Below are 17179 nucleotides of genomic sequence, written 5' to 3' on the forward strand. Positions count from 1 at the left end.
GAGGACTATAAATCCACCCTATTTCAACAGTTATATTCACTGTATAAACACATTTACATTTGTATTATAGTGTATTTTAAATTTTTTTTATTTTTGTAATGTTTATTAAATATTATCATTACTATTGATAAAATTACTATAATTATTATCTTGGATCTTATGTTGTAGGTTATTTTACTTCAATGCCAAAAAAGCTCCTTTGACTATTTAGGAGAGCGAGTGAGTGACAAGCAAGCACGAAAGAGAGTGAGACCCAGAGAAAGAGAGTGAGACCCAGAGAAAGAGAGTGAGACCCAGAGAAAGAGAGTGAGACCCAGAGAAAGAGAGTGAGACCCAGAGAAAGAGAGTGAGACCCAGAGAAAGAGCCAGGGAGCAAGAGCGAATACAAGGAGAGGAGGGAAGGCAGAGTGGCCCTCCAGCATACATTTTGATTTGTAATGAGGGTAAGAAAATGAGTCGATGTGAAAGATAGGCCCCAACACACACGCACACAGACACACTACAAAACGTCCCCCGATATCGCTTCCTCTCCCACTACAAGGGTATTTAAATAATGCATCTGTTGAATATGCATATGAATAATGTAAAGTAGGAACCCATGGCTCGTGATTAGCATACTTGTCCAGAGTCGGCGGAGCGCTCCATGCAGTAATTAGACAGACAAACCCAATCACTACCTTGACGGATACACCACGGCTCTCTCACAAAACACCCCATTAATAATGCTTGCAATACAGACCCCCTTTTCTGTTCATGGTCAAATGATAATTGGAATGGAAAGACATAATGAAATACCTGTGAAAACCCATGAAAAGAAAAAGGCAGGGCTACTTCATGCTTTTTGCTATATTTTTCAATGTCATTTTTTGTAAGTCACCCATGACTGAGCGGACACTTCTAATGGTGGCCAGTGTTTGGCTAAGACATGTAGAGTGGCAGTGGAAGCCATTTTAAGCCTTTTTTAGAAGGCCAGAGGGTACAATGACATAGCAGGGGCTTGCTAGTGGGCTAGCAAGGCTTTCAAGAGCAAAATAATGTGATATTTTCGCCCCTCTGTGTGTGCAGTAGAAGTCTAGCAGTCTGAGTTGGTTGTAGTCTGTGCTGGCGCACTGTAGTTATAGAGAAACTGCCTTGAGTGCTAAACCTCACTGAACTAAACAGCAACCACCTTCATCCACCTACAAACTCAATGGACAAGACTAGTATTTAGAATTAAACTGAGCTGCTTCCGTAAACAGCACTAAAGTAACCCAATGACCTCTACGACTGGTATAGCCGCATACCAGAACTAGCCTGCATGCCATTGCTACATGCTACCAAATTGCTAGCATGGCTAACCTTGTCAAATACAAGCAGTGATTTAGAACTAGCAACTATGCCACGTTTGTCACTATCACAGGCGTAACTACTTAAATATTTAGGATGATGTTTCTGTAGATGTCACTCAAAAAGATGGACAGACTTTGTGATGTTGGCTGAAATGCAGAAAACAGCTGCAGTGTCGCGTTGTGAGCTCTGGCTCTGTGTCAGCACACAGCGCCCTGCAGAGAGAACCCGGACACGTCTGAGCACAGAGCGTTGTTTCAGGGGTTTTCAATTCGGTCTTACATTTCACACAATTGAAAATATGTCACCAAGTAACGGAGTAACAGCTTCAGAAAACACTCGGGATCAGGATCACAAGTTTAATTCACTTGAATATACGACTCCCAAAATGATTAACAACAACTTGTGTTTTCTGGCCCTCACAGCGTAGGCACAGGGCCGTCCCGCCCTCCCGCCACAGGGCCGGTCGGCGGGGACGTCTTTCGTGGTGGGGACACAATGTGCATGGGCCACGGCCAGAGTGCTCCATGGATCATCCATGATGACAGCTTCAGATCTGGGCCCTTGGAGAAGGCCCTGCTCCGTGTCCATTACCCGCGCTGCCAGACGCCCCGTATAAAAACGAGACCCCGCCGACAGCCCCGCCCGGGGACTCCACCACTCAGTAGCTGGCGTCTGGCCAAGCCCTGCGCACACTACGGCTAGACTGGAGAGCCCCCCGCCCTCCCTAGCATTCTTCTAAATGCGCACACACACACACGCGCACACACGCACACGCACACACACACACACACACACACACACACACACACACACACACACACACACCTATTTTCAGGTACAGTCGAGGTGTGAGATGTTGAGGTCATGTGATTAAAGCATACCAGCAGCAGGCTGTGAACCACTTGAACCCTCCAGCCCCCCCCCCACCACGCACTGGGTGACCGGCCCGGGACCCCCAGAGAGGCGTGTGGGGGCGGGGGGGGGGGGGGGGGGGGGGGTCTGTCTGGATCTGTGCCACCCAAGCACCACACACACACACACACACAGAAGGGTCACGTATTGCCACCTGAAAGTGAGACTGGGTCTTTTTGAGGTGCGCATTTGACACTTGTGAGACTACTACAAAGTATGTCCATTAAGGAAGTCTTGAACTCCTAACCATCCCCAGAAGAAGGGACAGCCCCCTCAGCCTCTCCCTTGCTCTTTGGGCAGGCTAGGGTTGGGGGGGGGGGGGTCATAAATAGATGGCATATAAATTCCTGTGAGACTTTAACTGTGATGAAAAGGCTATACAAATACAACTGACTGGGTTGGCTCTATTAGTATCAACACAGCACTCCAGAGCAGAGATGGGTACATATGAACAAGCTTCTAAAGTATTAAAGGAATTTAAGTGTCGGATGCAACATGTGCTTGATAAATTTGAACATAAGCTGGGCACTTTTTCCTTCCCCTTCTCCTGCTGATGGCCAGGGACTGGAGAATAGCAGGTCAAATGTTTTTTTAGAATGCCTATAATATCTTCTCCACCAGCTAAGATGATAGAGAGTTGGGAAGAGGGTTCTTATCAGAACCATCTGATCACGCTTCGTCTCCCCTGTATCCTCTCTGTAGCCCCAGACCCCTCGTTTGTATGTGGGCGTTTCATACCACTCTCTGTAGCCCCAGACCACTCGTTTGTATGTGGGCGTTTCATACCACTCTCTGTAGCCCCAGACCACTCGTTTGTATGTGGGCATTTCATACCACTCTCTGTAGCCCCAGACCACTCGTTTGTATGTGGGCATTTCATACCACTCCGGACGCGACACCAGTTGATTGGATAGAAACGACCATCAAATCTTGTGTCGTGTGCATGTGTGTGTGTTCGGATCTACGTTCACATAATGCATCAGTTTAACAGCTGTGGCCTTGTGCTAATCTGTGCATGTGTGCACGCACGTGTGACAGTCTGACCTTGTAGCCTACGAACACTGCAGCAAAATAAACAAATTAATGAATGAACAAATGCAGCCGTCTCCAAAGTCACAGAACTCACAGTAACATCAAAGCAGTGCTGGAGATAAGAGAAGGGACGGAGTCGGGGCTGGGGGTGGTTGTGGGGGGGTGGGGGTACAGCTGCTGCTGTGTAGATTATGATTTAAAGTCTCCCTCCCTCCCTCCCTCCCTCCCTCCCTCCCTCCCTCTGACTTTCTGACTGTGGCACCAAGCGACCCACATTTCACAGATGTTTAGTCTCCTGCTGGGGGTGACCCGATGGCAACACAACGTAGCGCGTTGTGGAGGGGGGGTATGTGGAGGAGGTTCTGGTGGGGGGTCTACACGTGGGTCTGTAGGGAGGTGTAGTAGTAGATGTTGCGCGTGGCTAGCTTCTTCTCAAAACTGTATTATTTTGATTTTATTTTGTATCATGGGGCATTGTTTGACAGCTGAGCTAATGGAACAACCTATTTATTTGACAGATAATATTAAAGATTTAATTTGAATGTGATATAATGTTGTGGTTTGTGTGTGTGTGTGTGTCCAAGAGGAGATGCTTACAACATGTCTCGTGGGCAGAAACGGACAGACAGACTTACTCCATCATGGAGGCTGGGATGGAGCAACGGACAGACAGACTTACTCCATCATGGAGGCTGGGATGGAGCAACAGACAGACAGACTTACTCCATCATGGAGGCTGGGATGGAGCAGCAGTCCTGGATGGCGGTGAGCGGCGAGGTGAGGTGGGCCGTGTACGACGCCTCCACCACCTGCTTGTTCCTGTTCACCACGTCCAAGTAGCGGTTGAACTTCTCCCGGATCTTCTTGGCGAGCTGCAAACACAGGAGACGCACACGTTTGAAATGCTGCCCTGTTTGTTTGTAGCCCTCACACACATGCTACACAGACACGCTCGGTGACAAAACGGCTCTGCACCGATGGCTGGAAACACATTCAACTGACTAGAACTAGTGAGTGAGTGATAGTCAACAGACTGAACTGAGACTGGACGCCCTGCCCAAACTACTATGGATGAAAAACAAAGCGCACACACAGCATGAAGGCTCATTAGGGAGAATAATAAGCTGCTTTCAAGAGCCGAAATAATCTTTGTTGGGCATAAGTCGAATTTGAAAGATCTTTTTTTGACAGCCATAAATAGTATGTGGTGGTTTTGACAATGTGCATGGGGAACGGTTTTGCTAGATATGTAAAGCACATTACTGTGGATTGTTTGGGGTGTTTGATGTATTTGTATTTCAAAATGGAAGGGGAGCAGGGATAGGAAAGAACGGTGGAAGACACTGGAGCTGGTTTAATGTGGGGTCACTTGGGGGCCCTGTCCGGGCCTTTGGTAAAAATACACTTACATTCTCCTGGTCTCTCTCTGCCTCTCGCTCCATCTAACCCGTCTCAATGCCCTCTCTCGGGAGGCCTTGTTTCAAGTTGCACACACGCACACGCACACACACACACACACACACACACACACACACACACACACACACACACGGTCCCAGGCCTTTGAGACTAGGGAAGGGGGAGGGAACTAATAACCAGTGTGGTGAAGCCCCCCTGGGGAACATCAAAGCTGGCGCCCCAGTGGGGGCCTCCGCCAGGTTCCTGCTGCAGCCCTCCGTATCCAGGGAGATGGGCCACAACATACAAGACAAGCAGCTTCTCCCTTGACCAAGGATAGCATACTGACTAAACATCAAAACACACACCTCCATACAGCCTGAATAGATTGATTTTACATCGTCTGGTGGACAGCTGTGGAAATATAACGCATGCTATCCAACAGCTGGACGTAGCTGTTCTTCTTCCTCTGCTTTTATATTCTCAGAACAAATGATTGAACATTTTGTAACTCCTTGTTGCATCTGCATATCATTTACCAATGCACAAGTACAATCTAAATCCTATCGCTGACCTTTGACCTGTATAAACACACAAACAAAAACAGTACCATGGTCTACTTAATCCATTTAATTAGTGTAACCTTTTAGAAAAGCTCATGCTAACATTATGGCCCTGTAGACATGCCAAGAATAGGCTGGGCAGCCTAGCTTACACACACACACACACACACACACACACACACACACACACACACACACACACACACACACACACACACACACACACACACACACACACACACACACACACACACACACACACACACACACACACACACACACCATGTTGAGGAACAGGTTAGACCATTTCGTAGCCCTTTACTCCACACAATGGTGTGAATGAATCAATTACTACTAAACTGTCTGGGGAGGAAACGCCAACAGCCTGAACCTCTGTGGGGCTTCAGCTTTCTAATGAGTAAAGGTAAACAGAGAACGGTCCACAGCGATATAATCTAAGGTGTGTCTGAAAATTGCACCACTTAGTCTTGCTCTTAACGTAGCGTAGGGAAAGAGGGTTGTGAGGGGGGGCTTCTTTTGGAGTAACTGGACCCCCATTGTTCACGTGCTACAATTCCAGCTGCCTGTGAAAGTGTGGTGCTCCAGTAGACCAGGACAAGGGACATGCAGCACGCCCTGCTGACAGCCTGGCCCTGTACCACTAATATGCCAGACGCTATTTCTATTAGCGTTTCATAGGGTCCCGAGGCATAGCCCAGAATTATTATTACTGCACACACAAAAAACATGAACCCCCCCACACAAAAACATAGGCTCACTAGTGCACACACACACACACACACACACACACACACAAACACACACTATGACGAAGGAAATCGGGCCAGTGTTTAGCTAAGAAGTCACTGCCAGAGGCATCGTGCAAGGAAAAAAAACGAAATGCATGCAAAGTTTGCAGTGCCAAAATGGTTGCCAGATTGGCTCAAGAGAAGCCAGTTGCAGCTAAGGTTACAGAGACTGCCAGGGCACAGCCAAAGCCACCTATTGCAACCCCCCTCACCACAAATTAACCTCACTCTCCTAAGGACAGGGCACTCTCCTTCCCTCTCTCGCACCCACATTGCTCCCATGGCCCAGGCAGGCGTGCTGGCTGCAGCCACAAGGCCTCTGGTCCAGCCAACCAGGGCTGGAGAACTCATTGAAGCGGGTGTCTCCTGGTGTCTCCTGGTGTCTCGGGGTGTGTTGGAGTGCAGAGGAAGGCCTCCGAGCAGCTTGACAACTGCAGACCACATTAAGAGAGAGACCCACTGTGTGTGTGTGTGTGTGTGTGTGTGTGTGTGTGTGTGTGTGTGTGTGTGTGTGTGTGTACTCTGAAGATGGCGACTTGTGTGTGTGAAGTGGAATTGGACGGGGGTTGAATGGATCTCGTGATTCAGGGACTGGTGATGTTGTTGGTGATGGAGTCTCCATGTAGACGCAGTAGGCTAACCTGTCCTTGTTGTTGGTGATGGAGTCTCCTGTAGACGCAGTAGGCTGTACAGCTGTAGGCTGTAGGCTAACCTGTCCTTGTTTCCCAACTGGGGTTCAAAAAGTATATCTTGTCTTATTACTCCATTCAAATAGTCCAATATTCACCAGTTAGTGGGTAAAGATCCTGCTTTGAATCACTCATATATGATGAGGGATATTTCAATAGTTACATTTTGTCATTCTTTTTTTATAACCCACATGGCCTGAGTTATGCAACCTGTTGTCGAGGGAGAAACGTGGGGACGACCAAAAACAGAACATTTGTGGTGTGGGCACTGGAGACCACTTACAGCAGACACAGATTAGACAACGCTAGCTCAGCAGGCCCGCACGGCGTCTACTGCTGCCAGCCTCGGCCTTTGGAAAGTGGAATACAGTCAACTGGGCAGAGAAGTCACCTTGGATACGAGAGACTAACGTCCGGATGGAGACTGTGGCCACATGATCAGTCGCGGACCTGAACGCCTCTTTCTACTGAGAGACAAGTAAATGTTTGTTTTTATTCGTTTTTTTCTCCACAGAGTGGAAAATTGGATTTGGAGTTATTATCAAACCGAACGCTCTTTGTTGTTGCCGCAGGCTAGGTGATGAAGTGTTTTAGTAATGCATGAGCAACCGCGTGCAAATCTCTGTTGTAGGGCCATCTGTGGCGTGATGTGGTGGTTGGTCTAGGGGTGGAGGTGGGGGTGGATGGGGGTTGGGGGTGGAGGTGGGGGTGGATGGGGGGTTGGGGGTGGAGGTGGGGGTGGATGGGGGTTGGGGGTGGAGGTGGGGGTGGATGGGGGGTTGGGGGTGGAGGTGGGGGTGGATGGGGGGTTGGGGGTGGAGGTGGGGGTGGGGGTGGAGGTAGGGGTGGATGGGGGGTTGGGGGTGGATGGGGGGTTGGGGGTGGATGGGGGGTTGGGGGTGCTGGATGTGCATGTTGTGGCTGAGCCCAGTAAAGGCCAGAGAAACCACTGCTGGGGCTAGAGAGCTGGAACTGGAATTGCAAATAGCTGCGGGGCAATAGATGAAATTTGACAAACATAGAAACTGAGATATGGGCGCGCACACACACACACACACACACACACACACCGACTTGCCTGTTCTTGCTGGTGGCTGTTTACCAAAATACCAACCCACCAACTTCCACACACAAACACACAAAACCAAAGGTTCATAAAATGCTTATGGTCTAGGTCATTTTAAATCAGTTTATTGTTCCAACGTATTCTTATTGATATTCTGACCGTTTCAAATTAGAAATAGTCTCTCTCTGCACCAGTAACACAAGAACAAAAATACTTCCAATCCCTACCCTCCCTGCTGCCGCTGCTACATGAAAGAGAGACAGTGAAGGCCAGAGATACAGAGCAGAGAAAAAACGGAAAACTTCAAAGCCAACTAGACAGCAGCTGTAGAATTGTAATAAACCTCCTGTTTTTCCATCGATGCGCCAAGTATAGGTGTTCTAGGTCCATTGCAACTCACATGACAACCACACACACACACACACACACACACACACAACCACACACACACACACACACACACACACACACACACACGAGAGACAGCAAAGTTATTGAACTCACCTGCTGCACTTCTGTCTCTCCATTTGATGTCTTCTCAGTGTACACAAAGGAGCTGAAAATCCTCTGTAGAAAGGGACAGATAGAAACTCACATTTAGCTTAAAGGTTAGGTTATCCTTATTCACCTCATATAAGTGAGATAGGGTTAGGGTTACCCTAACAGTATCAGCCTAGGAGTCACCTAGGATTGAGGTTTACTTACCGAGGCTATAAACGCAGCAGTTATGATTACAATTTATACCATAGTCCCTCCTCAGTTCAACGTTACAGCAGACAAGTCCATACATTATTGTGTTGTTTCATATGCAAAATGATAGGGGGACTGCTACACTTGACTGGTAGATTTAAAGGGCGTTTTAAATCACATTTAAAGCCAGGTCATGACAACACTGTTGCCTATTTCATGGGTACCGCAATGCCCGATGGCTCCCCAAACATGGAAGGAAGTTGTTTTGGGAGAAAACCCCAGGTTAAAAATATGTTTAAAAACCTCTTCCACATTTGAGGATTTGGGTTTGTTAAACCCCATTTATAATTGCCGTGTGTGAACTGCGTGAGCCAGTGTCAACCAATAATGACATCAGCGCGGCCCACACACACGGGTTCATATAACTGTCTGTTGGCTGTGGCGCACCCAACAGATTTTGATGTTCCACGAGTGGAGTGGGCGACCTTGAAGTCCACGCCAACTTCAAGGCCAAGGGTCAATAAACACCACGGCCCCCCATGGCCTGTCCTCTGGACCTCTGCTCACAGCGACTGTACATCCATCCAAAAAGTCAAGGTGTGCTTTTTTTTTTTTTATCAAAAAGGGGTTATCTACTATCTAGTTGGATTGGACATTTGAAACAATCCTCAAACAGCCTCTGGGTGTGAGCCTGACTGTCAGCTCCTCCCCCTGTGTAGAAAAAGCCCACAATAGAATCAAGAGAAACTGGCACAATGCAAACTAATCTATAGGCATAGCATTAGCAGATACTATTCTTCTAAGGATCCGCGATTTGTCAAGACAAACACAACAAAAGTGTGTCTAGAAGTGGAGCACAGGGCTCATTCTCACAACTCATCGCACAAAAGAGGAGAAGAAGACTGTAGGAATGTATCAAAACTAAAGCATGGTGGCATGGACCCGAAAAAAACTGTTACATTGAATTGAACCTTGGGCCAAATTACAGGGAAGACGTGATTTGACACGGATGACGAGAAGTCCAACACCTGATTAGCTGTGGTTCAGACCCTCCCCCACAAAACACACACACTCCCTGGTGCTTGTCGGGTGTTTGTTGTTGGAAATGTTCTGAGGTTTTCACAGCTTTGGGGGGGAGGAGGAGGAATGCCTGGCTGGGAAACCCGAGAGGCCTGGGGGTGCCTGGGCCACCGTGTGCCCGTGGCCTCTGGGGCTGACCCCCACGCACGCACGCACACACACACACACACACACACACACACACACACACACACACACACACACACACACACACACACACACACACACACACACACACACACACACACACACACACACACACACACCACCCTCCTTCCTGTTACCTCAGTATCCACACCCCCCTTCTTAACAGGAAGCAGATGACGAGCCGTGTCCCCCAGTAGGTTACTTCTGTTACTACTGCTGTTCAAAACGTGGCTCTAATCCCAATATTTACACTTCCAAGTGTTACTTTTTGCTTTGTGTAGTGCATGAGTGAAGAGTCTAAAATTAATTGATAAAATCCCCTCTTCTTCCACTCACGCAAATTCATTGATCTTCCGTAACGAAACAGGAAACAAGGCATAACTGCGGCCCTTGCCGTTGCTGGTTTCCCGGCCATGGCTATGCACAGCCTCCCCCCTAGAAGGTCCGCTATAGCGTAGAAGGACTGCTGGACCCCAGATTAATAAAGCACTAACAACCATATTGTTTGACGCTACAAAAGACATGTGAGCCTCAGCTGAAGGGGCAGCTGTGTCCACAGGGCGCGAAGGAATGCAGACAGAGCCCTCGTGTTGGAGGGCACCGGGCTTTCCAACCATTAGGCCGGTTATTAAATCTGTGCACCTCAGGGTTAATCCTAAAACAGATGAGTGGTTCACAGGAATGGTCGACCGCCTGCTAAATATCCTCTTGCCGTGTGGCTGATAAGAGCCAACACCGGAGGCTGTTTCCCTTCACTCCAGTGTGAGGTTGAACCGTTGCAGGTTAATGGTCTGCATCACGGCTTTACCTTAGCTCACATTTACCTCAGTGCTAACACGGGTGTGTGTTGACGGTAAATTGTAGGCTTTCACTTTAACGTGGCAGTCTGGTACAGCAATGGACACAAAGTCATCCAGTCATTATTGTTGATGAACAGGTAGTATGACTAACAACACTTTGTGCAGGCGAAGGGAAATTCCAGCTCCAGCTTTACAAGTATATTGGAGAAAGAAACTTTAAAAACAGTAACGTTTTAGAAATAATAATTTTCCAAAATGTAGAGGGCAAAGAAAAACACAAGGAATCCTCCTACATACACAAGGAATCCTCCTACATACACAAGGAATCCTCCTACATACACAAGGAATTCTTAAAACCAAACGAAACAGTTGAGTGGCATCGGACATGGTCGCCAATTAACTGAGCCCCACTCTTCTGGTCTGTTGAGTCCGCCTCATGGGGGAGTGTGGTTAAGAACTTCCAAGAGCCACTTGTCCTTTTTTCTAACCGAGTCCCTACTTCGGCATCGAACAATGAAGTAAATCCAGATTGATGGCCAACAACCCTAGAATGAGATGCACAACGCCCTTGCCCTGTGCGTGTGTTTATGGCAATGCCTGCAGTAGAGGGGGTCTAGAGGGGATAAAGGGGAACAAAGACGGGAGGGGGGAATCGGGAAGGACAAATTAGGAAGAGAGCGACTGAAGGAAGAGGCTGGAAAGAGAAAGTAGATGAGGGGTGTGCAGCCAGCGGTTGGAGGGAAGAGAAAATAAGCCTATTAACATCTTCAAAGGCCCAGGAAGCCCTGGGAGCCATGGTGATTTTGGGACCCGAATGGAGAGCATGTGCATACATAACACATGTGGGAGTGCAGGCAAGGGGACACACACACACACACACACACACACACACACACACACACACACACACACACACACACACACACACACACACACACACACACACACACACACACACACACACACACACACACACACACACAGCTGAGCAGTGGCTGGTCAGGTTTATCTGTGAACAAAGGGCCTTTTGGCAAGAGAAGGGGTTGGCATGGATGCTAAAGAGTGGAATACGTACTGTATGTAGAAGAGATACTACACAGTGGAATACGTACTGTATGTAGAAGAGATGCTACAGAGTGGAATACGTACTGTATGTAGAAGAGATGCTACAGAGTGGAATACGTACTGTATGTAGAAGAGATACTACACAGTGGAATACGTACTGTATGTAGAAGAGATACTACACAGTGGAATATGTACTGTATGTAGAAGCCGGTATATATCGGTGAGTAAAGATAGCTTACAAGCCTATTTCGTATCATGCATCATTATCCATAAAAGTGTGCATGGGTTGTGGCAATGCGCAATTCAGAACACAAGTTGGCGTATGTGACGGAGAGTAGGTGGTAGAGCGATCGATGGATATCATGACTGCAGGGGGAGTACAGCCCCACCACCTCTGTCCTCTATCATCAGTGCATCATCTCATGCTCAAGGATCCATTTTTGCCTCTGGCAACATCGTTCCTCCTGGCTGCTGACTAAAAAGGAGGAGTAGTTGGCCAACTTCTTCCTCTCGTGTGTGTTTGTGTGGGTGTGTGTGTGTAACTGTGTGTGTGTGTATGTTGCAAAGACTGCAGTGTCAACTCAACCTTACCCATTGCCCGTGTTTTTCTGACGACACAAAGCAGTGTCAGACCACATTTTTGCCGGAGGGGGCGAGAGAGCTAGAGAGAGAAAGAGAGAGAGCGAGAGCTAAGCAGCGAATAGGTTAGGAAGATGGAAAGATAGGGAGACATGAGGGGATTGTTCAAAAAGGTTTGTCTTCAGTAAAAGTGAAGACACTCTTATTAAACCTTTAATAAATTCCATGCCCTTTTCAAAAACTATTCCGGCATTACTCAAATGGCATCTGGGTTATGTTTTATTTTGAGTTGATTGGGATGTGTGAGGAATCCCCACATCGTATTCACTCATAAATTGTCCCTACATGTGAGGTAAAGAAACCTTTACAGCTGTGACTTTGGCTACATGATGAGAATAACGTCTTTTTCTTTTAGATTTGATCTGAAACAAATAAACACTGCATTGTGGTTTCTGGAGGCTGACTGGACCAGAACGGCACACCATCAAGCTGCTAGAAAGCTAAAGCTAATCTCATTTGGACAGTCTCTGTTGCATTCATGCAAGTGCATCGCTGGCTAATTAAGTGAACGGGTCTGTATCTGCCAACGGCTCTCTGCCTCATTTAAGGAGCTCCTGAGGGTCAATTTAATTTGATTCACATTAAACTGGCAGACAAACCGACTCAATACCCGGCACAGAGTGTGTGTGCGTGTGTGTGTGTTTGTCTGTGTGTGTGTTCGTTCCTTTGTGCCTCGATGCATTTCTTCTTCTTCTGTCAATCTGTACACCAATACGCCATGAGTGATGTTTCTTTTTAACATTAGCGAGACTAGTTACTATATACACGCAATACACAACAAGGAGTTGTGGAACACTTTTGGTGACGGTGAAAATTGCTTGACCGGTTCAGATTCATGGTCAAATCCGCCCACGGCTTCAAATTGATTAGAAAATCCTAAACCAGGGTGTTTCTGTGCAACTATGACCACTGGTCACATCGATTAAGAACGATTGGTGTATTTCCAAGTTATGTATTTTTATTTATATAATAGAGGTCTGACAGCAAAAAGGAAAATGGCAGTTTGAGCTTGTTGCCAGGGGAACCAGTTTTATGGCATTGGGAGAGTCTACACAATGTCAACCCATTTTCAAGGCCCCTTGTACATAAAAAAGGGCCTCTATAGCACTGACTACATATAATTGCTTTTCCATGTGGAAAAACTTAAAATGGCAACCATGCAACAACAGGTTTGACTTTTGTTTCCCTCTCTTGGAGGTGCTGTTATTTCTTATTATCCTGTAAAGTGAATCAGGCAGCCATGTCTGTTAAACTACCAGGATCACTAAATAAAGAGCTGCCTCGTTAGCGTGCCCCCGCCAAGCCTTTGACAGCCATAATGATTACACTTGACTTTTGGGATGGGGCCGAAGTAGATGGCAAAGAATTACCGTTTCCAAATAGGTCAGAATCTGAAACCACTCAGTTCTTATGCAAACACTCAAGGAGCCCAAAAAATTCTCGGTGTATTTTGCAACCGTCTCTAGAAATGTACAGCAGGTCGCAGCAGACCGACACATCGCAGAAGACTCAAACCATGGTGTTTTTGCTCCAGTGTATGTCTCAAATAGCCCACCCTAATACAGACCGGAAAAGCAGATCGTATGACCCAATATGCAAGCAACCAAGCATGCCAAGGAGATGGTGTTGGGTGGGTACACTTTGGTGAACTCTGACTGGGCACTCTTTCCCTTCCCTTTAGCCCATCACACACACACACACACACACACACACACACACACAGAAAGGGGCCCCCATGAGGAATAGAGGGTGCTGTCGTTCTAAAATAACAAAACCTCTTTTTGTCCAAACAGAATCAGAGAGCGAGCGAGCGAGAGAGAGCGAGAGAGATGCATCCCCGGGATGTTTGCTCTCCCTCTCCACCAGACAGGATATAATGCTTTCCACATGTGCTTATTTTTTAGGGGGTGGGTTGGACAGAGATTGGACCTGGAGGGTTTGCAGTACAGACTGGAGGAGCTAATGGAGGAAGATAAAACTAAGGTGTTGATGGAGAAAAAACATTGACTCCAACTACAATACAACTTTCTCCCCAACAGGAGCGCCGAGGCTAGAGTCTCTACACAGATTCGGGATTTAAATCAAAGCAGGAGAAAAACAAACCATTCTTCGCTGATTTTAAACTCCGACACATAAGGCACTAAAACTGATCACAGACAAGTTACACGACCTAAGCCCATGGTTGCTTCGTCCCAGTGAAACAAACCCAGATAAGAATTGAAGTTGCACATACTACGATGTGTTTTTAAAAGCACACCATATGGATTGTGGATTTAGTGAATACAGGCCTTGCCGCCACATTGCGAGGTCTCCTGATTCACATTAGTCCTGAAAAGCAGCACATAGAAACGTTTATATTGTAGAATGCTAAATGACGCGGGCACAGAGTAGCGGTAGCATATTGAGGAAAGGAAGTAAGCAAGTGAAGAGACCACTACATTTAAGCTTGAGGGCTTTATGCACTAGGCGCAATATGGCAGGGAACCGAACCTCACTCGCACCAGGCGTAGGGGCCCATTGAGCGGTCTGAAGGTCAGTCTCATTTGGGTGGATCTAGGGTGCATCCCATTAATTGGAATTTTCTGGGAACAGAGTAAAGAGAGTAATTTGGAAGGAGTAGATGAAAGGGTATAGATTGTGAAAAACAAGAAAGTGTTAGAAATAAGCCTAAATTAACAAGTATAAGATGGAGAGAATGAGTGACAGGTACTGTGATGTATGAACCAGGTCTATCCTTACACACTTCTTCTGGTTCACTGACTTGCTGGCTAGCCGACTGGTGTCTGTTTTACATAGTTAGATAGTCTAAAGCATATTTTAGGATAATTTACTCCTTAAAACGATGTATTACCAAAGCTGGCTCATGATAACTGGATTCATATTTTTGTTGTTTCTTTGTTAGGATCAGAGGTTCATCCACAAAATGGATTACCAATATTGTCAGATTATGACACATTGATGTATGATGAGGTGATCTGATCGAAACAAAATACAACATGGGTCTACCTAGATCAGGGATGCCCAAGTTTCATGATAAAGAGGACCACCATCATTTTCATCACTATCAGAGGGCCACATGACCGCGCACTTCAACTAATCGGATATGAGAAGCTACAAAATTATTTTTAAAAAAAAAGCAAAAAAGTGTATATATATATATATATATATATATATGTCTGTATTATTGGCGGCTGGTGATTTAATTTGATTGGTGATTTTGTGTGTGGGGCGTAGTCATGGATGGGGGGGTCTGGTCCTCCCCCGGTCCTCCCCCAGAAAATTTGAATTTGGTTGATGTGATTTCCTGTATTCTGGTGCATTTTGGGGATGGCCGGTACGGTTTTCTTGATAGAGTTTTGTGTAAAAAAATAATTTAAAAAAACTAATTTTTTAGTTTTTTTATATACATTTTTTTATTATCTGCGGGCCTCACAGAGTGAGAATGGGGCCGCCAGTTGCCCATCCCTGACCTAGACTTAGCGCACCTCACTTGGAATCTTAAATATTCCAAGCATCGGTAAAATATGGTTGTTAAATATGGTTGTATCAGACTTGGGATGTTAATGTAACCTGCACCATAGGTGAATGGGCCTATGCTTGTGCAGGGACAGTCTAGTGTCTAATATCTAAGTTCAGTGGAGATTGGTGTAGGTTTTTTCTAGACCAGATTGTAGTACTCACCCCAAAGACAACACACACACACACACACACACACACACACACACACACACACACACACACACACACACACACACACACACACACACACACACACACACACACACACACACACACACACACACACACACACACACACACACACAGATATAGTTAACAATAAAAAATCACTTATTTCAAAAGTTCAAAGTCATTCAATTCGGTCTTAAGTTATTTCAATATAAATATTAAAGGATATGTGCTATGTTGTATCTATGTATTATTCTATTTGCTATTTGAATGTTCTTTTCTAATATTTTATTTATTGCCTTTATATATTTATATACTATTTAATATCTATATTCTATTTAATATCTATTTATATTTATATACTATTTTATATCTTTATTCTATTTAATCTATTTATATGTATATACTATTTTATATCTATATTCTATTTATTGTCTTTATATATCAGAAACTAAACAAAGTAAACTCAACCCAAGATAAAATGTGAGTGCACTCAAAGAAAATAATAAAGTACAGAAAAGAAAAGGGGGAATGATGTTCCCCTTTGTCTTCCAATGTCTTCCAATTTGTGCAAAGTGCAATGTCCAGATCCTACCACAATCACAGGGCCAGGGGATGGTGATGTGACAGGCAGTCCAAATGAAGGGGTTGATGTAGAGGGTGATGACAATGAATCCAAATCCAGGGTGATGGGGGGAAATCCAAAAGGGTAATATCCAAGGGTTCCAGGGGCGAAGCAAGGGGGGTTGTTCGGGGTACTAAAAAAACAATGCCGCTTTTCCACCGACAGTACCAGCTCAACTCGCCACGACTTAGCACGGCACGACTTGGTTTGGTTCAAGGCACGTCGCGTTTCCATCTAAAAAAGTACTCCTGTACTCCTGATTCCCGGGAAAGGTTATGACGGGAAATGGGAAATAAAATAAAAAACGCAATGACTGCGCGTCTATTGTTGTCATACGGTAACGTTGATGGAGGCGAAACTCGAGCCCTGGGAAAGGAACGACACTAAAACGAAACAGCGAAACGCTGATCCGTGTCCTCCTCGGGAGCGGGTCCGTGGACACACACAACCACGCCGAACACACACAACCACACCGGACACACACAACCACGCCGGACACACACAACCACGCGCAGCCTAACTTTAGCCCCGGGAAAGGAGCGACACATATGGCAAAACGCTGATCAGTGTCCCCCTCGGGAGCGGGTCCGTGGACTCCAGCCACGCCGGACACAGCTTAACTTTGAGTGATTATTCCCGTTTGAAGCC

The 17179-nt window shown here is 46.2% G+C and overlaps 1 protein-coding gene across 1 annotated transcript in view; it reads right to left on the bottom strand.

The window, feature by feature from the left end:
* cachd1 (cache domain containing 1) overlaps positions 1-17179 on the bottom strand; it is a gene marked incomplete at its 3' end in the record, with an annotated part of 70645 nt that overhangs the window by 34839 nt on the left and 18627 nt on the right. Inside the window, exons 2-3 of the mRNA XM_084472739.1 lie at positions 8303-8365; positions 3997-4145 (exon numbers count right to left, since the gene is read on the bottom strand). Of these exons, the coding sequence (XP_084328865.1) occupies positions 3997-4145; positions 8303-8365 (212 nt within the window). The remainder of the gene's footprint in view (positions 1-3996; positions 4146-8302; positions 8366-17179) is intronic.

Source organism: Micromesistius poutassou (genome assembly GCF_964030765.1).
Source record: "Micromesistius poutassou genome assembly, chromosome: 9".
Lineage (NCBI taxonomy): Eukaryota > Metazoa > Chordata > Actinopteri > Gadiformes > Gadidae > Micromesistius > Micromesistius poutassou.